At 39.7% G+C, this 26,093-nt stretch overlaps 2 protein-coding genes across 17 annotated transcripts in view; one reads left to right on the plus strand and one right to left on the minus strand.

The window, feature by feature from the left end:
• The window catches only part of ANGPTL5 (angiopoietin like 5), a 135,857-nt gene that overhangs the window by 54,005 nt on the left and 55,759 nt on the right, over positions 1-26,093 (plus strand). The window lies entirely within an intron of this gene.
• Positions 1-26,093, minus strand: part of CEP126 (centrosomal protein 126) — a 101,393-nt gene that overhangs the window by 38,192 nt on the left and 37,108 nt on the right. For 12 of the 16 annotated variants that reach the window (XM_025465736.3, XM_025465737.3, XM_049110054.1 and 9 more), the window contains exons 3-4: positions 14,825-14,970; positions 9,622-9,733 (exon numbers count right to left, since the gene is read on the minus strand). In XM_025465736.3, the coding sequence (XP_025321521.1) occupies positions 9,622-9,733; positions 14,825-14,970 (258 nt within the window). Of the gene's footprint in view, positions 1-682; positions 824-9,621; positions 9,734-10,599; positions 10,659-14,824; positions 14,971-26,093 lie in introns of those variants that run through there. The other 4 variants (XM_035716253.2, XM_049110055.1, XM_049110053.1 and 1 more) reach the window with 4 other exon arrangements.

Raw genomic sequence — 26,093 nt, forward strand, 5'->3', positions numbered from 1 at the left:
ATTTAGAAGCCTGGATCTTACTCACTGGAGGAGAATATACACACTTGTTTTCAGTGTATCACAAATACAAGCATGTTTTTCATGCCACAGAAGGGGTATCTGTAGTGCAGAGTCTGCTTTTAGTATGTAAAGTGCCACCCACAGATATCAGCGGGTGACATCATTTTCTATTAGAATTCTGCATCTTCTGGAAACTTAGCAAGTTTTATTTTAGCAGATGTACAAAGTGAAAAACAAAGAACAAAGGAGCACTGTTTTGGGGGAGGGCAAGGAAGTATATCAAACAGCTGACTGTGGCTGCACTACAGCCAGTTGTGTGAATCCCAAGGGCATTTAGTCCCAATTCATTTCAATGATTCCTAATTTAATGCGGATAAAAATGTTTGGAGGATACATGGCCACATATAACATATACCTATCTCCAATACACATATATATCTTTATCTAGACAAACTGGCTTACTCAAGGTCAATGATTACTAGATTCCAGCCTATCCTTTTGTGACCACAGGGAGGACATGGACAGCCAGAAGGTATTTAACACAAGTTCCTGAGTGCTGAGAGTGTTTTTCTCCCGTCCTTTTAGGCTTTCCTACTCTCACACATTCCTTCCCCTTCAGTCACCCTTCCCAAACAAAATATTGCTAAACCTACAAAATATCTAATAAACTCAATGTATTTACCTTTAAAGTTGACGTCTCTCAACTTTTTCTTCTCTATTTCTTTCTTCTCTAGTCCACTTGCTTCTCTTCTCTTCTCTACTTTCTTCCCCCAGTGAGGAGGATTGAGGGTATGAGCAGGAGTAAAGGGAACTGGGCGAGTAGGAAGACAGGGGGAGGAACGCACCAGGGGAAAGGAGGACAAAGCAGGACAGACTCCACAGGGGGCGGAACGCAGAGGACAGGAAAGGAGAGGGCTGAGGGAAGGAGGCCCGGGTGGAGAGTTAGGGGAGGAGGGTACAGATGAGGAAAGAGCAGGTGAAGAGGAAGAGAACTGCACAGGAGATGAAGGAGATGTGGCAGGAGAGGCTGAGGAAGATGAAGAGCATGGGGAGTAACAGGGAGGAGGGCGAGTGGGAACAAAGGCAGGAGGATGGTCTACAAAGGCCTGGGGCAGATCAGACCATGTGGTGGCTTGGGGAACGGACCACTGGACTGACCGTAAAGGGCCTAGGGGAGCAAGACGTTCAGGCAGCGGACTGATGTGAGGAGTGGGGACTGGTTGGTGAGGGGGCTGACTGGAGAGACAGGGAGGCTTCAAGACAGGGAGAGCTTCCCAAGGGGCCGTGGAAACAACCAGTCGAGCTGGAAGGGAACGGTGGACCAGGGCAGGCATGAGAGGTGCTGGAGTCCAACGCTGTGGAGGGAAATGCTGGGGTCTGAAAGGTTTGTAAAAGAACTTGCTTTGTGCATTAGGATGAGGGATGACTGTGGAACTTTGGGCTGGGTGGGGTGGATGGTCAGGTGTGCCAGAAAGAAGTGGGGCTGCTAGATGGTGGAAAGTGCTGGAAAAGCTAGGAGTCACTGGGGCTGGGGACGGAGGGAGATGTTTGACTGGGCAGGACAGGAACGGGGCTGGTAAAGAGGTCTTTGGAAGAGCAGAGGGGACAGCTGGACAGACAGGCAGGGCTCGGGGCTGGTGGAACGGCAGGGGGCCCCCTGGAGGAGACAGCTGATCAGCTAAGTGGGGATAAGGTGTGGAGACAGCTGGACTGGCAGGGATGGATCTGCACAGGTGGAAAAGCATTTGGACAGGCAGGTAGACAGCCTCATTAAGATGCTCTTTTTGTTGCAACATTTATTAGGTTGCCTCTAGGCTTTTGATTCATATTATATTTTTGTCCTGAGGGTCCACACATGATGTTCTTCTGATCAGTGTTGAGAAACGTATGTAGCTTATTCACATTCCCCTTTTCTCATTCCTTTTAAGAATATTTTCACCATTTAGAAGTCTGATAGTCATGCAGATAATGAACATGGGCTAGAAAATGTGGTTCAAATGACTGGTACAAAGGGAAAATAGAGGTCAAATAGACCACTACTTAGCTCTGGCCAGATTTCTCAGGGTTGCATGTGGTTCACAATTGACTATGTCACCACAAATACATGGATATTGGAGATAGATATCTGATAACATCATTTTAAAGTATAAAAATTTAATATGGAGGGAAATATAATTTCTTTTACCTTACATCTTTTGGAAGGGTGACGTATGTTATCTTTGTGATAAGGATTCAGTTGCGCCGGAAGGCTGATTACTTGTATTTTTAATGTTAGTCCCTTATTAATATTCTTTTTTTTCCTTATTAATATTCTTATATCTCATTATTTCCTGAGGCAACTTCCATTTTCATATGGATATATTCTCCGATTGTTCTTGAAGCTTTAGCATTGAATGCCCTCTAGTTTTTCATAATAATTTTTTGCCTTTAGATGATCACATTACCAACATCTTAAATTATTTTTATCTGCCAGTAATATTTTCCACATTAGAACAATTGTTTATGAGTACTGATAGAATCAAGTACTTTGAATTCTTCCTGTTTCCTGGCATTACTTTATTCCTTAACACATTTTAGGTTTATATTCCACATATACTGGATTTTTTAATGTGACAATAGGTTATCAATATTTGTAGCTTAATCATATTTTCAATAAATAGTATATGTATTTTTATTAACCTAACACCAGATCCTTAATATTCTAATATTTCATATTTGTATAGCATTATAATTGTATAATTTATGAGGCATTTTCACACACATTATTTAATACTGTTAGTTATTTGTGGAAAGAAATTCAACTTTTTAATAAGTAAGCCATAGTGTTCCCTCTGTAAATTGTATACATTCACTGTTTTCCAAATAGGTAACATATATGTGTGTGTGTATATATATACAGATAGGTGTAGATAGTCATAGTCAAAATAGTGCATTACAATGATGAATGAAAACTAGTACTCTAATTTAGAATGGAGATCATCTCTCATAAAACAAAAATGATGTATGTTATTTAGTGGTCCTAGCACAGATTTGGTATGATGCTAACTCTATGTTTGTGTGCTACAAGGGAATCGAAGTTGTTCTGACATTTCATCTCTTCTAAGACTTTAAGGAATTGTACAGTGTTGAATAAAAAATAGTCTATCCTTTCATTCCTAGCACTAGCGACCTTTTTAAATTGAAAATATCTGATAACACAAAGGATAACAATTGATATGCAGAAAGAGAAACCGTGAGTTAGGAAAGACTGTCCTCAAACATGCACATTACTTTTATAGGAAATGATTTGGGATTTTTATTACTCTAAACTCCCCTCTCTAGATGTCTGCCATCTTCCCTCATCCCCAGAGTGCTCTATAATCGTACTGTCCTCCCTGGACTTGTACTCGCCCCTGGCTGCTGCTTTCTGGCTGCTGCTCCTGCGGCTTCCAGGTGCTGTTGCTCGTGACTAACTAGCTGACCTAGTAACTGTGAGAACAGACACTTGTTGGCTGCTGTCCTTCTGACTCTCACTCCCTTGGTTTGCATGTCATTGTGCTTTTCTGGTTACTTTCCTGCTTTTCCAGTCATTCCTTCTCAGGTTTTTTCTCAAGCCCCCTTTCTTTGCTTGTCCTTTATATGCTGGAATTTCTTTTTTTATAGTAAACTTTAAAGACTTTATTTCAACTTCATTCACTTACATTTCTTGGAACAGGAATATATACATTATTCACCAATAAATGCTTAATGCTTTAAATTTACAATTGCTCTATTTATAGAAACTTGAAAATTATTCCAATTACATGAAAAAAAGGTAAAAAATTTTCTTTTGTTCTTGTAAGTTAAAATGTATTTTTTTAATATATATTTTTTATTGGAGTTCGATTTGACAACATATAACACCCAGTGCTTATCCCGCCAAGTGCCCCCCCTCAGTGCCCATCACCCAGTTACCCCAACCCCCTGCCCACCTACCTCCCTTTCCACTACCCCTTGTTTGTTTCCCAGAGTTAGGTGTCTCTCATGTTCTGTCACCCTAAGTTTTCCCACTCATTTTCTCTCCGTGAAAAGTATTTTAAAATGACATTAAATTTTTTTTTAATTTTTAAAGATTTTATTTATTTATTCATGACAGACACACACACACACAGAGGCAGAGACACAGGCAGAGGGAGAAACAGGCTCCATCCCGGCAGCCTAATGTAGGACTCGATCCTGGGACCCCAGGATCACGCTCTGGGCCGAAGGCGGCACTAAACCACTGAGCCACCCGGGCTGCCCTAAAATGACATTTTTATAGCAGCCAAAACCTTTAACCTCAAATTGAGAACTCAAGTCTCATAAGCAGAACATAAGGGCCACATTCTAACTTAATTATCTTGATTATTAATAGTGGGGAAAACTCGGTGGCTCCTAAATAGGGCAAGGCAGACTGACTGACAACTAGTATGGGTTTCCTTCTGGGCAATCAGAACTCCATCCCTCATCATTATTTTCATTTTATTGTAACATACAACTGCTGCAACTTAAAAAAAAAGTTTAAATGGATTTTCAGTATTTATTAATGGTGATGCTTGCTAAGATTTAAGAATCCCAAAATTGAGAGTCAGAAAGTGACCCACAATTTAAAAAAAATTCTGAGACTGACTCCTACACAGTGTAATCTAGTGTTTTTGAATTAGATGATACTTTCTCACAGAACACCTCATTAAATGTCTGGTAAACACTCTGCAATCACAAGTGCTGGGAGACTAAGTTCTAAATAGAATGAATATGACTTTCTTAACCTGACCCTACAAGACAGATCTCAAGCATAACCAAGATTAGGAATGCAATCTGTTGGTCCTCATTCCCTTAGGAGAAGCTCATCTATATGGACCTGGTACTTTGCTTCCAAAATCTAGAAAGTAGCTCAACACTGAAATAGACTCCTGTTTGGTAAGTGATCTGTCAAATGTACTTGTAAAACTAAAAAAAAAAACTTTTCAAAAGGTCAAAAGATACAGAATTATTTTATCTCCTTATGCCAAGTAATTCTGTTAAAAAGATACTGACTGAACTCCAGTTTTAATTTGTAAAGTTTTGGTGTAAAAGCTAATGTACTGAAATCCAGTAAGGTTTTGAATTTTCATGTATATTAACAAAATAACTATTCATTTTGGTGAGTTTTTATAAGGTGTACTCTGGACCTGAAGAATCACTTTTTTTATTATGTTGGAATTTTTGAGAGTTATGTGACCATCTTCTTTGCTTATCTACCCATACTCTGTGTAATCTAGAGACTGGATAAATCATAGATGGGTTATATGAAGATGCAGTTATTCTCTTATATTGGACATGTCTCTCCCATGGACCTAGGCATTATCAATATGGAGCCATTACTGGGAATATTGGTTCCTGTTTGGAACACGGGCTTTCTAGGCAGAGTGGCTCTCCAACCACCCTTGTGCTCCTGTCTCCTCCCAGCTGAGCTGTCATGTGTGGGGAGAGGGGCAGAGCAGACTGGCTGTTTTGTGGTCTGCCATGAGGACTCCTCCTATTGAAGAATGTTGCCTATTTCCATGAAATGTTTTCCGTCCTCTAACTGAAGCCCAACATGGCTTGCTGTAGACACAGTTTCACTGTTTAACTCAACTCACGAACCATGTCTTTAACTTCATCCATTCATTGGCAATGATCGTATCTACATCTGTGGCTGAGAGTTCTTGGCATGAGAAGTTAGATCGGGGATATCCCGTAAGGGTCTCAAACTTACAACTTGTTATCCTCTTGCCAGTTACTCTTTCCTTCAAACCTCTTCTTCCCTGATAGTTCTCACATTTCACTACCTGTTAACTGACCAGCCCTAATCTCCAGTCATGCTTCACTCCTGAACACCTCCCTGTTCTTAAAGTTACCAAATCATGTTGATTCCACCTCCTAAACAGCTCTCAAGAAATCTTCATTTTTAGTAACTGAAGTATCACTTCAGCTGATTTTCTCACTGTTACCCGGACCCTACTCATTCTGGCCGTATTTCTAAAGTATAAATGTTGAATGCTTGCTTCAGTAATTATTTTTAGGACAAACTCCTTAACAAGGCTCTTCATGAGTTAACTCACAGCTTCCTTTCCAGCCAACCTGTCTGCTCACTGCTCCCCTTCACACTGCACACTGGCAGGACGGAGCTCCATTTAGCACCCTCATACCTTTTCACTACCTGCTCCCCTGTCTGGAGTTCTCTCTTGGTGTTTGTCTCTGATGGATATCCTCCTGGTCTATTGAGCTTCAAGTCAAATTCATACTCTCCAGGAATATATTTACTGAATGCTTCCAACATGCATACACTGAGCCAGTAATGACAGGGAACACCTGAGTGTGTACAATTTAGCCACTGGTCTCCAGAATATCAGGCTGGTTGGGGAGACATCACCACATATAAACTTTCAAGTGTATTTCTATAGCTTTGATCTCTCATTTCATTTTAGGTCCAATTGTTTTTATGCACTTCTATTTGGATATTTATCCCCTCAATTCAGATGCCTAAAATGAAATTTAGCAATATCTTGTCAAACTTGTAGTGTTTTTAAAGTCAACAAATTCCCTCAATCATCAAGACTCAAAATTCAGCTTCTTTTGATCTTTTTGCTTTCTTCATTTTCTTTATCTCACCATACACCAAATTCATAGTCTAATTTCCATAATCTATTTCTATGAAATGTCTTTTCTTCCCATCTTTATTTTTGACTTCACTACTATTACCCTTTTCACATTAGTCCTCTTAAATTCATGGCTGGATACCTCCTCACTTTCCTGCCACTAATCCCTCCATGTTCCAAGTTTTATACTTCTATCGGGTCAACAGTCTTCACTCCTCTTTCTTATGTCACTTCTCTGTGCTACAAAAATGCTTTTGCACCCCTTTCTTCTCTCATCCTTTCCTTCTAACCACTCAAAATATTTTTACTCCTTCACAGACTTATCATTTCCTCACTGTGTACAATAGTACTGTTCAGGTGTGCGCACTAATGCCTAGCCTCCCAAAGTTCTCCCATTCTCCTCTTGTCCTCTTGCCTTCCATTTCATTCTATCCTTTTCTTTCTCCAACATTCACACCAATTATCTTTCTACAATGACAAAGAGGGTTATGAGTCCCTGATTAAAAATCTCCACTGCTTTTCTACTAGTTATAGAATGAGCTCCAAACGTCCCAGCTAGACCTAAAAACATTTCCCATGGATCTCCATCTACATTTCTCGATTACCTCCTGTCTTACTAGCTACACATCCCACAGCCCTGCCTTTTACAACAGTGGAGGCCTGGACATGCTAACTTCATGTACGCTTCTTCATTAGACAACTGGTACTCATCCTGCAAGCCTCTTTCCAACTTTACATTTCTGTTATGGTATTATATGTGCACTACAATGTGACTGCAGACCTTTCCTGAGCAGAGAACTGGGGCATAGGGTGAGCTATGCCAATCACGGTCAGGCTCACAGTAGGTACAGAAGACACTGGACGTGGTTACCCTCCTCTACCTTTCTGGACTGCAGTTCTGTCACTCATCAGTTTGATGTCCTCCTTTCTGGCTATTGTTCTATCACTCTTTTCCTTTCAGAGATCAGCTCTTATCTTCACTTTCTCACTCTCCATTTCTTTTCAACTCATGGCAATCTCTTTTCTGTCCCCATCCCATCACTGACACCACTCTGACAAAAGTCATCAGTGCAACTTGTTTATTGTGAAATATTGGGGACAAATGGCCTCTGTAGTGGATACTCTCTCTTCTCCACATTCACTTTCCATGCTGCTCCACTTGTCTCTGCTTGGTGGAGACTAATAGATCCTTTGCCTTTTGACTTATGGCTCAGTTTGGCCAGTGGAAGGCACTAGAAAGAGATGGAGTGACAGAAGAAAGAAGTTTCTGGCAATTATTCTTCTAGCTCCCCTACTGCTGGGCATGGGTTAGCAGTGGCAGTGTTCCTCCACAGATGACCATGGGTTCTGTCTGCAGCCCTCTTCTGTGGCTACATGTCTATCCAGGTCAAGTCTGTGGATAACATCGATTCTCTCATTGTCAGTCCTTGGGGTGTTTCCCCATCCTTTGCTAGCTTTCCACTTCCTTTATTAACCCCTCTTCAACCACCCCTTTTAAATGTGCCACCTGTTTCAGGCCAGGACAACCACTTGTGTTGCCAATTCTCTGAAACCCATTTCATCTCTATTAACTGTTTTTTCTTTTTTTTTTCAGGGAACTTTGTATGTCTCTAGTCTCCATGTTACAAGCCTCTCCTAGTCCTGTATAAACCACTCCACTCCTATCTGTAGGCTTCTTTTTCTTCTACTTCCTTAACTGTTGTTTCAGCACCCTATCCTACACCTGCCACCATACCTTCTCCATGGCTACATCTTTCTCTAGAGCTCTCAACTAATAATTTCAATGACATATATTGAAATAGACTTCTGTTTTGTTCTCTTTCAATTCACTATTCACATTTGTTCACAGTAGATGGGAATGACATATTAAAAAAGAAAAGCTGATCTTACCACCCATCTGCTTCAGATCCTTCATTGACTCCAGTTGAGCTCTCAGGATAAAGTTTATACTCCTTAGCTACAGGTGCATCTAGCTCTCCAATCTCCGGTCTAGCCAAGCTACCAACACTGTGCACACTTCTACTCCTAGAACACCCTGTTCCTTCCGTCACCCTTGGCCCTTGCACACGCCCATCCCTCTGTCTGGAGTCCTAAGGCTCACTTGTTTCATAACTAAGTCCTTCAAAGCCCTGTTGAAGAATATTCTATTCCATGAGGTCTTTCCCAAACTCTAATGAAGACTGAGAAAATGAATTTAATTGTTCTTAGCTCTGATCAAGAGAACTATTGGCCACACATAGTCTAAAAATGGAGGTACTTTAGGAAATAACCTTATGTACAAGTAAAATATGAATATTATTAATGTCTGAATTTTAAGTATATTTATGTAAATAAATGTTATATGTCATTATCATTGCTCATTTGGTACTATTCTATACTTTCTAAAGCATTATTTCACTTTTCTTCTAGATTATACACTAGGAATTGTATTTTACAATATTATACTTCCTTATGATGCCTTATCTACCTACGGCTATGCATGTTGTAGCTTCAATAAACATTTGTAATAAGTAAATGGAAAGTGTAAGATGTCACAGGGCACTCTGGTTGATCCATTCTACTGCTCCTTGATAATTCACTTAAGCTACCCTGGAGAGGAACCAGGAGACATTAGCTTTTTCAAGACATCCAAGAAAGATTTTTTCCATGAGGAAAAATCTATTTCTACCATAAAGTTACTCCTTTTATCTAAACTTACATCATGACAATTCAGCACAATTTTTTCCTCTCAGTAAAGATAAATAATGAACATCAATATTTTAAAATGGTTTTAATGATAGTTTCCATAGAAAATTATTTAACATAGGCAGCACTGTAATGCCAAAGACAATAAATTAGAATTTTGTCTTATTCTTGAAGCAATTTATATTCTACTCTACCTCAAATTAATCTATGAAAATAGCAAATTCTAAACAAAGATGAGGAGTAACTGGTGAAAAAGCCTTAGAAAGCTACTGAATTATCTTGTGTTAATAATTACATCTTATAATAGTAAATTACTTACCTCCAATTTATTGTTGGTCTGTGGGAAGGGGGAAAGTTTACTTCTGGTTGTAAGTAGGATTCCTGAATTTGCTTGAGGGCTTCTTCCAAGGGAGGAACTGGTTTTTGAAAAACTAAGGCAATAATAAAGAAAAATGGTACAGAATCACCTCATCTTCAATGACCTCTGTTTATATAATTGGCCAATAATAAAAGACTACCTTAAAACTTTTATAAAAATAAAATAATTTTTAGAATAGTATAAATATTTTAAATTTAGACATCTAATTCCCCAAAGAGAAACTATTATCTCAAAATTCACATTGCCAATTTTAAGAATATTTATCTGGGAGATAATGTCCAGGCTCTTCATTCTGGCATGCAAACCTCACTGTCTTTGATCTCATGATGCCATAAATTTCTGACAAAATTAATATTCTTTTTAAAAAAGATTTCTTTATTTGGGAGAGAGAGAAAGCAAGAGTGCACTAGTGGGGGGAGCAGCAGGAGGAGGGAGAGAGAATCCCAACCAGACTCCCTCAGAGCGTGGAGCCTGACAGGGGCTCGATGTCCCTGAGATCAAGACCTGAGCTGAAATCAAGAGTCAGATGCTCCACCTACTGAGGCACCCAGGGGCCCCAAAGTTGATTAATATTCTTATTAAGAAAAGGGGAAAGTATAAAAATACCAACTAACATTTCTTGAGCACTTACTGTTATAGACATTGTTTTTAAGCATGTTGTATTAGCTAATTTGCTCCTCATTATGGCCTATGAGACCGATGCTATTTGAGCCTCTACTCTGCGATGTGGGAAACTGGGGCATAGAGAAATTACTTGTTCATGGTCATAGATTCTGTGGCCACTCGTCTACATACTTCACAGCACAACGTCTAACCCAATCCTGTTTCCCACATGTGCCTACTTTCCCGAAGCCTTCCACCATGCCTTCCGTACTCAGCATGCCCTACTTCTCCTACTTCTTGTGGCACTCTTCTCACCTTCCTGTTTGACTTGAAACACAGCTGTCTTCTAAGAATATTGCTTCTGTTGCAACCTGCTTAAATGGAGGCAATATTTTATTAACCTTCACCACTTGTTGTCTATCAAACAGAGCCTAAGCACTAACTTTAACACTAACTCAGGTCAACGAAAACCTGAAATTGAAGAGACAGATGCACCCGTATGCTCATCCCAGCATTATCTATAGCAGCCAAGAAATAGAAGCAGCCCCTGTCCATTGACAAATGAATGGACAGTGAAGTGGTGCACATATAATGGAATATCACTCAGCTATAAAGAAGAAAGATCTTGCCATTGGAGGCAATGTGATGGACCTATGGGCATTACGCTAAGTGAAATAAGTCAGATAGAAGGACAGATACTATATGATGTCAGTCCTATGTGGACTCTAAGAAACAAAACATATGAACAAACAAAACAAAATGAACAGACTCATAGAGAGAGGAAACATACTGTTACCTGAGGGGCTGATGAGCTGTGAAATAGGTGGAGGGGATTAAGAGGTATGGACCTCAGGCAGAAGTTAAGTCAGTCCTGGGGCTGTGATGTACAGCACAGCCCAGGTGGTCAGTGATACTTTATCTTCTCTATGTGCTGACAGACAGAAGCAGACTCACTGTGGGATCATTTAGTAATGTACAGAAATGCCACGTCATGAACATGTACACCTGAAGCTGACAGTCTATCATATGTTTTACAACCACCCATTGCTGTTTGGTCTGCTAGTATCTCCTGCCTCTCCTTCCCTGCTGCTGCTAGAGGAAGCCTGAGCTTCTGGAGAACTTTCTATGTGTGAGAGCTGCATTACCTCAGCCACCCACGACCTCCCTCCCTCCAGTCCTACTCTGCTATTCTCACTCCCAACAGTGCTCTGATCTCCCCGAGACCCCCTATCTGTTGCCCTTCTCTGGAGGAAGGGGGAGAGCCAACTATCATGCTTCCCTGCTGAGCTTCAGGTAACACTCAGAATTTGGGAATAAGTAAATAGTAGTCTCTCAGAGCTTTGTTCTTGCTCTTCATTCATAGTAGTGAATTTTCTTAGAATAGTAAGTTGATATTTTGTATGGGTAAGATATTCATACTCAGAAGTTAAAAAATACACATGATACAAATTTGAAGTCTTGGTCACTTGTATATTCTTTCACTGTGTCTTTATGCAAATATAAGCAAATATAAATATATATTCTAATTTCCCCCTTTTCTTACCAGAAGGCAGAATATTATGTATTATGATCTGGATAATTTTTTTATGCTTAACATTTTATCCTGATGTCAGGGATAGACACAGGTTTTAGGAGAACATAGGGCTTATACAATTTGTGAGACTTCACTAAGAAAAATAATGCAAAATTACTGATGTAAAGTTAGGTGTACAGCTCCTGAAACTCAAGCCTCATAAGCTTCATGATAAATCTACTTGTGCTGAAGAACATCCCGTATCAGTCCACAAAGAGTTTCTCCATTATGTTTCTAATAGTTGTATAATATTCCATTACATGAATGTGTCGTTTTTGCTAAGACTCTTGGGGGAAATAACTCCCATGAGTGGTGACTCCTTCTCTGAGGCACTGGACATAATGATCTACATCCTCTGTCCTAAAACTACCTTCTCTTTTGCCTTCTTATACATTATTTTCTTTGTTTGCTTTTGTTTCTCATTGTGCGTTCTTGAGAACTACTCCTCAAATCCTGAGTCTTTCTTGCTCTCCCCACAGTGAACACTACTAGTGTGTTAGGATTCTATTAGGCCCTACCTGCAGTCCATGTTCTATATCCTGTGGTTTAGCTTATCTTTCCCACAGCTTCATTTATTATCTATATACCACTCCTTTTTTTAAAATTATTTATTTATACATGACAGACAGACACAGAGAGAGAGAGAGGCAGAGACACAGGCAGAGGGAGAAGCAGGCTCCACGCAGGGAACCCAACGTGGGACTTGATCCCCGGTCTCCAGGATCACACCCTGGGCGGAAGGTGGCGCTAAACCACTGAGCCACCCAGGCTGCCCATTTTTTGTTGTTTTTAAAGATTTTTTAATTTATTCATTTAAGAGAGATAGAGAGAGCATGAGCAGGGGCAGAGGGAGAAGCAGACTCCCCACTGAGCAGGGAGCCCAGGGTGGGGCTTGATCCCAGCACCTGGGATCACAACCTGAGCTGAAGGCATATACTTCACAGACAGAGCTTCCCAGGCACCCCTGTAATTACAGTAGAGGCCCCCAAGCTTCCCACCTAGTATTCATTTTCCCTTTCTTCCTTGGCAACAGACCCCATGTTGAATAGTTAGGGCAGCAATACAGCCTTATTATTAAATATATTTCTTTTTTCAGTCTCCTTTGCTCAAAGAGTAGCTAATTATATGTAAGTAGACATAAGAAGTTGGATACTTCTAGGAAAATAATTTAAAAGGAGCTCAGAGGTACAACCTTTTGTCCTTTACAATTCTTCCTTATTTTTGCCTGCAACAGTGGCATGATGGCTTAAGCCCCAGCAGCTACAATGTGACCACAAGGATGAAGATATAAATCACAAACTAAGGATAGTTGAGCTGAGAGACAGAAGGCATTTGAGTTCCCAGTGACATTAAATTAAACAGTCATCAAACCTGTAATGCCTACCTCAGGACTTCATATTATATGAGAGAAAATAAACCCGTATCATATTTATGCTATTGCTATTTTTAGGGGTGTTATGAGCTGTCTCATATTCTCCTTAATGTTATTAGCTTGCTTTTCAATTACAGTAGGATCTTTTACTGATACAGTAATAGCTTGCTTTTCAGTCACATTTTGGATACAGATGAAACTCTAGCATGGTATGGCAAGCTCTCTGAACATGGGTTCTAGCTTATTTTCTTCTTCACTTTCCCCCATCTTATGCTTTAAGATGCACTAAAGTACATAATTTATTTGCAAAAGTTTTTTCTTCTTTGGGGACTTAAAATTTTTTTCTCTTTGTTTGGCAAAATGTTCATTCTTCAAGATTCAAATGAAGTCATGTTCCCAGGGACAATGTCCTTGCTGTACTGCATAGGGTTAGAACTCTTGTTTCTGAGCTCACACAGTACTTACACATTCTGTTACCACAGTGATTCTCAGGATATTTATTGACATTGTTCACATTACTCTCATCTCCAAAATAAGCTGTGAGATCTTCAACGGTAGAGTATGAGTACATTTCTCCGTATCTCAGCCTAGGGCTAGGTACAGCAGAGTACAACATTTGTTTGCTGAACATAAAGGCTCTGCCTGTCCTTCTCTTTTTTCTTTTTTTAGAGAGAGAGTGTATGCGTATGAGTAGGGCGGGGGGCGCAGAGGTGAGGGGTTAGGAAGAGGGAGAGGGAGAGGGAGAGAAAGATTCTTAAGCAGACTCCACACTCAGTACCCAGAGTCTGATGTGGAGCTCGATCTCATGATCCTGAGATCACGACCTAAGCTGAAATCAAGAGTCAGATGCTTAACTGACTGAGCTACCCAGGCTCCCCTGTCCTTTTCTTTTTGAATCTTTGACATTTTATAGTTAATTCTGTGTTGCTATTTAAGATATAAAAAAATGTAGATATGGTACCAAAGAATCAATCGTAATTATATTTAAATTCTTAATTGATTCCAGGTCTTGGATTATTGAGTTATATAACTTTGTACACTTTTTTATTTTGTCCATCACTTAACTAAGAACTGGAACCAAAATGTGAATGAAATGTCAGAATGAATGTGACACTAATTTATTGAACCTAAATGTTAAATTTTCTTTTTATTACATCCATTTTAAAAAGACAGAACATTTTAAGCCAGTATGAAGTAGAATCAAACTTGTGAACTTTCAAAATTTACTCACAGAACCAACAAAATATTCTCCAAATTCAACCTAAATCAAATTACAGCTTTTCATTTGGTTAAAGTCTTATACTTTTTTAGTTTGAATTTACACTTTCTTTCTTAATTTATTGTTTTGGGGGTCCCTGGGTGGCTCAGCGGTTTAGCGCCTGCCTTTGGCCCAGGACGTGATCCTGGAGTCCCGGGATCAAGTCCCACATCAGGCTCCCTGCATGGAGCCTGCTTCTCCCTCTGCCTGTGTCTCTGCCTCTCTTTCTCTGTGTGTCTCTCATGAATAAATAAATAAAATATTTTTAAAAATTTATCATTTTATTGTCTACTCAAGTGAAACAGGCTAGAGGTTGTTGTTGCAGAGGTGAGAGTACCTGCCCTCCTCCGCTGTGAAAGGGGAATATGGGCACGCTGGAACTTTTCCGTGACTTCTTCAAACTTCTCTTTCCTTTGCTGAAGGATTTGCTCTCTGATTTGTTGTTCTCGTTCTTCTTGTTCTTTTCGTTTCTCTTCAAATGCTCTATATTTAATCACAAAGTAGATGTCTGAATTATGGAGTAAGTTTTCAAAATCTCAACAAAGAAAATAGTTTCAAACCAATGATTTATTATATAATGATGTTTGCCTGTTTCAAAACTCTACTTACTTAGAAACAACAAATTTTAGATTAAGAACAGCCCCTTAGCTAAAAATTTTAATGTCTTTTTGTTGAGAATTCCAGAATCTTATCCAGACCTTTTGCAATTAAGAGAAGGCTCTGTAATGAGGGTCTTTCTAGTTTCTGGCAGCCCTGCATGCACATTCCCACCTCCCAAAGCCTGCTGGGGAACAATTATTTACTAAACAGCTATACTATTTTCTGGAATGTGAAAAACTATTTCACTGGTGAAAGAAGCAGCCTTGGAAATTACAGAACAATCAAGATAACACTGTAGATTTTTCTTCTTCTATTAGAACAAAAGTTTAAAATTGGGGTATAGATCCTTTACCTCTTTGGTTAGGTTTATTCCTAGGTATCTTATGCTTTTGGGTGCAATTGTAAATGGGATTGACTCCTTAATTTCTCTTTCTTCAGTCTCATTGTTAGTGTATAGAAATGCCAAATTGGCTGTCATATTGAGTCTAAACTATGCTAAAAATCCATACAATTTACATAAAAAATTTGATTTCCACCTTCTCTTAAAAATATGCAAGATTTGTCAACCCTAGACTCCTATCCACACATGGCTACAAACACCTGTCCATAATCTTTATCAGTCCCTATTTTTCTTAACTTTCCTATTTCATTTATTTCTGATTACCTCGGACGCTTGAGTTCATGTTAACTAGTTTCAACTGTTTAAAAAATTAATTTTGTGGAAAATATGTGTCTGTGTGTGTTTCAATAATTAGTTGCTGGACAATGAGAAGAACGAAGATTGAAGCTGGCAATGACTGGTTAAGAAACTGCTAAGTGGTTCTGCTCTTTGGAATGTATGGGGTTGAGAAGCAGTAAATAAGAACTCTTCATGATTTTCAGGGTCATGGGCTACTATTAACCATCATTCCAAAGACCTTCAGTGGCTGGAGCTTTATTCTTTTTTTTCTCTCTTTTTTAAATTTATTTTTTATTGGATTTCAATTTGCCAACATATAGCATAACACCCAGTGCTCATCCCGCCAAGTGCCCGTCTCAGTGCCCGTCGCCCGGTAACCCCCACTCACTGCCCACACCTCCTTTTTCCACCACCCCTTGTTTATTTCCCAGAGTTAGGAGTCTCTCATGTTCTGTCTCCCTTTCTGATATGTCCCACTCATTTTTTCTCTTTTCCCCTTTATTCCCTTTCACTATTTTTTATATTCCCCATGAATGAGATCATATGTTTGTCCTTCTCCAATTGACTTATTTCACTCAGCATAATACCCTCCAGTTCCATCCACATCGAAGCAAATGGTGGATATTTGTTGTTTCTAATGGCTGAGTAATATTCCATTGTATACATAAACCACATCTTCTTTATCCATTCATCTTTCGATGGACAACGAGGCTCCTTCCACAGTTTGGCTATTGTGGACATTGCAGCTAGAAACATTGGGGTGCAGGTGTCCCGGCATTTCACTGCATCTGTATTTTTGGGGTAAATCCCCAACAGTGCAATTGCTGGGTCGTAGGGCAGGTCTCTTTTTAACTCTTTGAGGAACCTCCACACAGTTTTCCAGAGTGGCTGCACCAGTTCACATTCCCACCAAAAGTGCAAAGGGGTTGCCCTTTCTCCACATCCTCTCCAACATTTGTTGTTTCCTGCCTTGTTAATTTTCCCCATTCTCACCGGTGTGAGGTGGTATCTCATTGTAGTTTTGATTTGTATATCCCTGATGGCCAGTGATGCGGAGCATTTTCTCAGGTGCTTGTTGGCCATGTCTATGTCTTCCTCTGGGAGATTTCTGTTCATGTCTTTTGCCCATTTCATGATTGGATTGTTTCTTGGGTGTTGAGTTTCATAAGTTCTTTATAGATCTTGGATACTAGTCCTTTATCTAATATATCATTTGCAAATATCTTCTCCCATTCTGTAGGTTGTCTTTTAGTTTTGTTGACTCTATCCTTTGCTGTCCCAATAGTTCATTTTTGCTTTTGTTTCTTTTGCCTTCGTGGATTATCTTGCAAGAAGTTACTGTGGCCGAGTTCAAAAAGGCTGTTGCCTGTGTTCTCCTCTAGGAATTTGATGGAATCTTGTCTCACATTTAGATCTTTCATCCATTTTGAGTTTATCTTTGTGTATGGTATAAGAGAATGGTCCAGTTTCATTCTTCTGCATCTGGATGTCCAACTTTCCCAGCACCATTTATTGAAGAGACTCTCTTTTCTCCAGTGGATAGTCTTTCCTCCTTTGTTGAATATTAGTTGACCATAAAGTTCAGGGTCCACTTCTGGATTCTCTATTCTGTTCCATTGATCTATGTGTCTGTTTTTGTGCCAGTACCACACTGTCTTGATTACCACAGCTCTGTAGTACATCCTGAAATCTGGCATTGTGATGCCCCCAGCTATGGTTTTCTTTTTAATATTCCCCTGGCTATTAGAGGTCTTTTTTGATTCCACAAAAATGTTAAAATGATTTGTTCCAAATCTCTGAAGAAAGTCCATGGTATTTTGATAGGGATTGCATTAAACGTGTAAATTGCCCTGGGTAACATCGACATTTTCACAATATTAATTCTTCCAATCCATGAACATGGAATATTTTTCCATCTCCTGTGTCTTCCTCAATTTCTTTCAGAAGTGTTCTGTACTTTTTAGGGTAGATCCTTTACCTCCTTGGTTAGGGTTATTCCTAGGTATCTTATGCTTTTGGGTGCAATTGTAAATGGGATTGACTCCTTAATTTCTCTTTATTCAGTCTCATTGTTAGCATAGAGAAATGCCTCTGACTTCTGGGCATTGATTTTGTATCCTGTCGCACTGCCGAATGGCTGTATGAGTTCTAGCAATCTTGGGGTGGAGTATTTTCAGTTTTCTACGTAGAGTATCATGTCTACTGCGAAGAGGGAGAGTTTGACTTTTTCTTTGCCAATTTTAATGCCTTTATTTCTTTTTGTGGTCTGATTGCTGAGGCTAGACTTCTAGTGTTATGTTGAATAGCAGTGGTGAGAGTGGACATCCCTGTCTTGTTCCTGATCTTAGGGGAAAGACTCCCAGTGATCCCCATTGAGAATGATATTTGCTGTGGGCTTTTCGTAGATGGCTTTAAAGATGTTGAGGAATGTTCCCTCTATCCCTACACTCTGAAGAGTTTTGATCAGGAATGGATGCTGTATTTTGTCAAATGCTTTCTCTGCATCTATTGAGAGGATCATATGGTTCTTGTTTTTTCTCTTGCTGATATGATCAATCACATTGATTGCTTTATGAGTGTTGAACCAGCCTTGCATCCGGGGATAAATCCCACTTGGTCATGGTGAATAATCTTCTTAATGTACTGTTGGATCCTATTGGCTAGTATCTTGTTGAGAATTTTTGCATCCATGTTCATCAGGGCTATTGGTCTATAATTCTCCTGTTTGGTGGGGTCTTTGTCTGGTTTTGGAATTAAGGTGATGCTGGCCTCATAGAACGAATTTGGAAGTACTCCATCTCTTTCTATCTTTCCAAACAGCTTTAGTAGAATAGGTATGGTTTCTTCTTTAAACGTTGGATAGAATTCCCCAGGGAAGCCATCTGGCCCTGGACTTTTGTGTCTTGGGAGGTTTTTGATGACTGCTTCAATTTCCTCCCTGGTTATTGGCCTGTTCAGGTTTTCTATTTCTTCCTGTTCCAGTTTTGGTAGTTTGTGGCTTTCCAGGAATGCGTCCATTTCTTCTAGATTGCCTAATTTATTGGCGTATAGCTGTTCATAATATGTTTTTAAAATCGTTTGTATTTCCTTGGTGTTGGTAGCGACCTCTCCTTTCTCATTCATGATTTTATTAATTTGAGTCTTCTCTCTCTTCTTTTTAATAAGGCTGGCTAATGGTTTATCTATTTTATTAATTCTTTCAAAGAACCAACTCCTGGTTTTGTTGATCTGTTCCACAGTTCTTCTGGTCTCGATTTCATTGAGTTCTTCTCGAATCTTAATTAACTCTCTTCTTCTGCTGGGTGTAGGATCTATCTGCTGTTTTTTCTCTAGCTCCTTTATGTGTAAGGTTAGGTTTTGTATTTGAGTTCTTTCCAGTTTTTGAATGGATGCTTGTATTGCGATGTATTTCCCCCTCAGGATTGCTTTTGCTGTATCCCAAAGATTTTGAACAGTTGTAATTTCATTCTCATTAGTTTCCATGAATCTTTTTAATTCTTCCTTAATTTCCTGGTTGACCTTTTCCTCTTTTAGCAGGATGGTCCTTAACCTCCACATGCTTGAAATCCTTCCAAACTTCTTCTTGTGATTTAGTTCTAATTTCAAAGCATTATGGTCTGAAAATATGCAGGGGACGATCCCAATCTTTTGGTATCGTTTAAGACCTGATTTGTGACCCAGTATGTGGTCTATTCTGGAGAAAGTTCCATGTGCACTTGAGAAGAATGTGTATTCAGTTGCATTTGGATGTAAGGTTCTGTAAATATCTGTGAGATCCATCTGGTCCAGTGTATCATTTAAAGCTCTTGTTTCTTTGGAGATGTTGTGCTTAGAAGACCTGTTGATTGTAGAAAGTGCTATATTCAAGTCACCAAGTATAAGTGTATTATTATCTAAGTATATCTTAACTTTGGTTCTTAATTGATTGATATACTTTGGCAGCTCCCATATTTGGGGCATAAATATTGATGATTGTTAGGTCTTCTTGTTGGATAGATCCTTTAAGTATGATATACTGTCCCTCTTCATCTCTCACTAGTCTTTGGGATAAACTTTAATTTATCTGATATAAGGATGGCTACCTCTGCTTTCTTCTGAGGGCCATTTGAATGGTAAATGGTTCTCCAACCTTTTATTTTCAGGCTGTAGGTGTCCTTATGTCTAAAGTGAGTCTCTTGTAGACAGCAAATATGGGTCTTGCTTTTTTATCCAGTCTGACACGCTGCGCCTTTTGATGAGGTCATTAAGCCCATTCACGTTCAGAGTTACTATTGAAAGATATGAATTTAGTGTCATCATGATACCTATTCAGTCCCTGTCTTGTGGATTGTTCCCTTGGACTTCCTCTTTCTATTACAGAATCCTCCTTAATATTTCTTGGAGAACTGGTTTGGTGGTCACATACTCTTTCAGTTTCTGCCTATCTTGGAAGCTCTTTATCTTTCCTTCTATTCTGTATGAGAGCCTTGCTGGATAAAGTATGTTGGCTGCAGGTTCTTCTCATTTAGGACCCTGAATATATCCTGCCAGCCCTTTCTGGCCTGCCAGGTCTCCGAGAGGTCTGCTGTTAATCTAATGTTTCTCCCCATAAAAGTTAGAGATTTTTGCTGCTTCAAAGATCTTCTCTTTATCTTTGGAATTTGCAAGCTTCACTATCAAATGTCGAGGTGTTGAATGGTTTTTATTGATTTTAGGGGGGGATCTCTCTATTTCCTGGATCTGAATGCCTGTTTCCCTTCCCAGATTAGGAAAGTTTTCAGCTATGATTTCTTCAAATACGTATTCTGGACCTCTGTCCCTTTCGGCGCCCTTGGGAATCCCAATTAAACGTATATTTGTCCTTCTGAGGCTGTCATTTATTTCCCTTAACCTATCCTCATGATCTTTTGTCTTTTTCTTTTTTCCTCAGTTTCCTTCCTTGCCATCAACTTGTCTTCTATGTTACTCACTCGTTCTTCTACCTCGTTAACTCTGGTCGTTAGGACCTCCAGTTTGGATTGCATCTCATTTAATTGATTTTTAATTTCTGCCTGATTAGATCTAAATTCTGCAGTCATGAAGTCTCTTGAATCCTTTATGCTTTTTTCTAGAGCCACCAGTGTTCTAGAAGTTGCAATTCAGTGCTCTGAAGTGGCTTTCTGACATTGAATTGTAATCCAAATTTTGTAACTGTGGGAGAGAGGACTGTTTCTGATTCTTTCTTTTGAGGTGATTTTTTCCTTCTAGTCATTTTGCTCAATGCAGAGTGGCCAAAAACAAGTTGTACAGGGAAAAGGAGAAAAAGAAGAGAAAAAAGAATTGAAAAAGAAAAAAAAAAAAAAAAGAAGAAAAAAAAGAAGAGAAAAAAAAGCAGGTGGATGCGCACAGAAAACAAAAAACAAGGGGGAATATTCTCTCATTCTATATAGTGTAAATCCCTCGACTTCCCCTGAAACTTTCCAGTGCTGCTCAAAAAAAAAATCAAAAACTTGATTTCCCCTGTCTGTCTAGTGGTCTTCTGGGGGAGGGGTCTGCTGTGCTGATTCTCAGTGTGTGCACCTGGGGGTGCTGCTCAGCCCCCTGCCTGGTGCAGGGCTCAGTGGGAGTTGTTTATCCTGTAGGCCACTGTGAGGGTCAGCGGGGGTTGTTTACCCTGTGAGGCCCCAGGAGGAACAACACCCTGGCAGAGGCCAGCTCTCCAGCCTGGAGTCAGCTCCCGCAGTAACTACCGCAGCTCCCAGTCCGCAGGGGCCTGGATGCTCCGGGGGTGGGGGCCGCTGGTCTGCACAGCTCGGGGCTGCCCCGTGGCAGGAGTGTCCTCGCTGCCCTGTGTCCTCCCAGGCTCCGCCTGTCCCGGGGGGAGCACCGGCTCCGGGGCCTGCGCCGCTGGAATCTGGAATGGCGCTCCTGGGGCCGCGCAGCCCCCTCCGCATGGAGCCGCTGCCGGAGCTGCTCCCGGGCCCTTTAGGGAGCCCAGCCGCGGGGTGTGGTGCGCTCTACCCGGGGCGCAGGTGTCTGTTAGTCCCCCTGGGAGCCTGAGGGCATCCCCGCCCCTCCTGGGCTCCTGTTACAACTCCTTGCGAGCGCCTTTCAGTAGGGGAAGATTGGTGAAGCTCGTGCTTCTCTAGGATGGGGCTTTCCAGTCCTGGGGACACTCGCCTTAGCCCGCTCCTCGCAGGGTCCCTCCCCCTTGGATGTTATTTTATTTTTTTTATTTATTATTTTATTTTATTTTATTTTATTTTATTTATTTTATTTTTATTTTATTTTATTTTATTATTTATTTTTTCCATCTTCCTACCTTGATAGAAGCGTGAACTCTTCTCACTGTAGCGTTCCAGCTGTTCTCTCTTTAAATCTCAGACCAAATTTGTAGGTTTTCAGGATGATTTGAAAGTTACCTAGGTAATTTGGTGGGGATAGGTGACTTGGGGACCCTACTCTTCTGCCATATTGCCCCTCTCTGGCGCTTTATTCTCATCTAAATAACTCAGATTTGGGAACTATAATTCTGTGAAGTAGGACAGATCATCAGATAGTCCTACCCCTGTGGTAGGTAGGAGATAGTGGTGTAGTGTCACAGATAGGCACCCCCAAACCATCTCCTTCAAGAGTCCCCCCAGGGCAAGACAAGGAAGCCTGCTTTCATCACTCAATTCAACTTAATACTGGAAGTCCTAGCCAGAGCAATTAGGCAAGAAGAGGAAATGCATCCAAAATGGAGAGAAAAAAGTAAAATTATCTCTGTTCACAGGTGACATAATATTATATGCAGAAAACTTTAAAGGTTCCACAAATACAGTTAGAAGTAATAAACGAATTTAGCAAAGTTGCAGGATACAAAAATCAATAGTCAAAAATCACTTGTGTTTCTATATACTGACAATTAAGAATCTGAGTAGGAAACTAAGAAAGCAATCTCATTGATAATAGCAACAAAAAGAATATAATGTTTAGGAATAAACTTAACCAAGGAGGTGAAAGGCTTGGACATCAAAAATACAAAACATTGCTTAATTTTTTTAAAAACACACACAAATAAAAAGTCATTCTGTGTTCATGAATTAGTAGGTTTTAAAAAAATCCATCTTAAAATTCATATGAAATCTCAAGTGACCTCCAAATAGCCAAAACTTTCTTGAAAAAGAACAAAGGTGGAGATCTCATACAATAAAGACAAACATATCAATGGAGTAGATTAGAGAGCCTAGAGATAAACCCTCAAGTAGTTGAATGATTTTCCACAAGGGTGCCAAAACCACTTAATGAGGAAGCAACAGTATTTTCAACAAACGATGTTGGGGAAACTGGAAATCCATATGCAAAAGAATGAAGTTGGACCCCTATCTTACTTACAGCATATGCAAAAATTAACTCAAGATAGATCAAATATTTAGACATAAGAGATAAAACTATGAAACTCAGAGAAATACATAGGGAAAAAGCTTTATTGGATTTGGCAATGATTTCTTGGATGTGATGCCAAAAGCATAGTCAATAATAGAAAAAATTAATTGGACTGAATCAAAATTAAGAGGATTTATACATCAAAGAACACTATCAAAAATGAAAGGGCAACTGAGGGAATGGAAAAATATATTTGCAAATCATATATATGATAAGCAACTGACACAGGAATATATTTAAAAACTCCCACATTTGGACAACAAAAATAATCTGCTTAAACAATGGGCAAAGGACTTGAACAGATATTTCGCCAAAGAAGATATACAAATATCAACAAGAGCTTGAAAAGACGCTCAACTTCACTAATCATTAGGAAAATGCAAATCAAAACTGCAACGAGATACCACTTCACACTTAGTAGGATGGCCATTATAAAAACAACAAAAACTACTTATGAGGATATGAAGAAACTACTTATGAGGATATGAAGAAACTCAAATCCTTATATATTGGTGGGAAGGCAAATAGGCAGTTGTTGTAAAAAGGGTTTGGTGATTTCTCCAAAAATTACTTAGCATTATCATGTGATCTGGCAATTCCACTTCTAGGAATATACCCCAAAGAAGTCAAAGCAGAGGTTCAAACAAATGTTTGTATACTTATGTTCCTAACAACGTTGTCCACAAGAGCCAAAAGGTGGAAACAACTTTAGTGTCCCTTGACAAATGAATAAACAAAATGTGGCATACATATAGAATAAAGAGGAAGGAAACTCTGACGTATGCTACAACATGGATGAACCTTGAATACATTTTGCTAAGTGAAATTAGCCAATCACAAAGGGACAAATATTGTCTTATTCCACAATCATATTACCTAGACTAGTCAAATTCATGGAGATAGAAAGTACTAAGGTGGCTGTCAGGGGCTGGGGAGTTAAGTGTTTAATGGATATGGAATTTCATTTGGGAAGATGAGGGTGATGGATGACAATGTGAATGTACTTAGTGCCACAATCACATACTTAGAAATGGTAAATTTTGTGTTATGTATGTTTTATCACCATAAAACTTAGACATGGTAAATTTTGTGTTATGTATGTTTTATCACCATAAAAAATAAAGAATGCCCCCAGATTTTTGACCCTGGGTGTGTTTCCTCAGCCTTATATAACGTACAAACCAAGTGTAGCTCTAAGTTCCTTTATCCCATCAGATTGAACCCCTGAGCCCGATAGTCAGACATAATTTATCAGCATTGTCCACTAGAAATAAAATGTAAGCTACAAATGTAATTTTAAATTTTCTAGTAGCCACATTAAAAAACACCAGTAGATATTTCAATATTTTTTACCTTATATCAAAAATATTTCAAAATGTATCAATATAAAATTATTATAACATTTTATATCCTTTTTGTACTAAGTGTATTTTCATAACTCAGTTTGGATTAGTCACATTTTATAAGGGCTCAGTGGACACAAGAAACTAGTGTCTACTTTCAAAGCCAAGAATCTCTGCTGGTAGGCAGTGTGGTTTTGTGAAGAAGGGAAGGCTTGTATGGAGAGGCAAAGACTTGAAGACAAGGAAACCAGGTTAAAAACTAAGAAGGTCTTTAAAGGGATTCATGTAACTTCATGGTTTTCGCTTAGGTTATAGGAAAACATATATAGTTGTCACTTAATTTTAAACAATTTTTCTGTTTTTAAATAGAGTTTTCTTTAATTCAGTATCTTTCAACCCAGGACATTTCCTCTTCACCAAGAGTGCTGGGAACTTCTGGAGGAGTTCTGATTGTCACAATAATTACGGTGGGCTACCAGATTTCAGCTCCCCTGGACCAGGGATGCCAAGTGTTACAGAATGCATGGGGCATTTCTATCCAAGAAAGAATTATTCTATCCCAAATCCCAAAGGTTCATCCACTCGGCTCTTGGCAATAGCCTCGTGTGGTGGAGTCCTGGAGAACAGTGGACCAGAAGGCATTTAGACTTCTGCTTCCACACATGCAGATGATCAAGGGGATGAATCCCAAAGTTCTTGCCAATAATTAGAGGCAAGCCCCAACAGAACGGGGTGGAGGGGGGGATGGCTAGGGTTAGTTGGTGTGGAGGAATAACACTGTGTGAATAGTTAGAGCGGGAAATAAGATAAAAACTGACTTCCCTACTCCTGCCCTTGGTTCCCACTAGATTAGAGGAAGCTAGCCTTTGAGGCAGGAAGAAGATAAAAGCTCAAGCTGCACATGAATCTTAAGACACCTAAGTTGCACATAACTGGAGAATTGGGAGTTGGGAAAAGAAAAATAAAATATATGGCAGACCATTCATTTAATGTAGCCTTTGAAAAGAGAAAACACAGAGGCAACTAAATGGAAGCATGAACTGAACATTCCACTTTCCGTGAGGTGGAGGGGGCTGAGGTGCACTCGGCAAAAGCTGATAGAGTCAATGGAACAAGCTCTGAATTCAGATGCTCTTACTTGACATTAGGACAGCAGTGTCTAGGACACCAATACATGATTCCCTCCTATGGTAGCTCATGTCCAAAGACAGTCGCAATGAACCATGATTATACAGTCCTCTCTGCTTTAATCAGCCTGGTCCTGTGACTCTCTTCTAATCAATAGAATTTTATAGAAGATGCTAGATTCAAAACTCTGCAGCTTCCAACTTGATCTTTTAGCATGATTGCACTAGGAAAAGACAGACCTATGTAAGAAGTCTGACAACCTTGAGATCACCACACTGGTAAGTCCAAGCCAGCTAAAGGGAGATAGAGCATGCCTCCAACTGTTCCAGTCACCTGGGCCCAAGCACAGAAATGTGACCAGAGGCCATCGTGGAGGCCCAGCTCAGCAGGACCTTCAGATGACACTGCTTACAGCAGAAATCTCAGTGCAGCAGCATCAGACTTCCAAGTGAGAAGCGACCACCTGAGCC

The sequence above is a fragment of the Canis lupus genome, chromosome 5 (assembly GCF_003254725.2).
Source record: "Canis lupus dingo isolate Sandy chromosome 5, ASM325472v2, whole genome shotgun sequence".
NCBI classification, from domain to species: domain Eukaryota; kingdom Metazoa; phylum Chordata; class Mammalia; order Carnivora; family Canidae; genus Canis; species Canis lupus.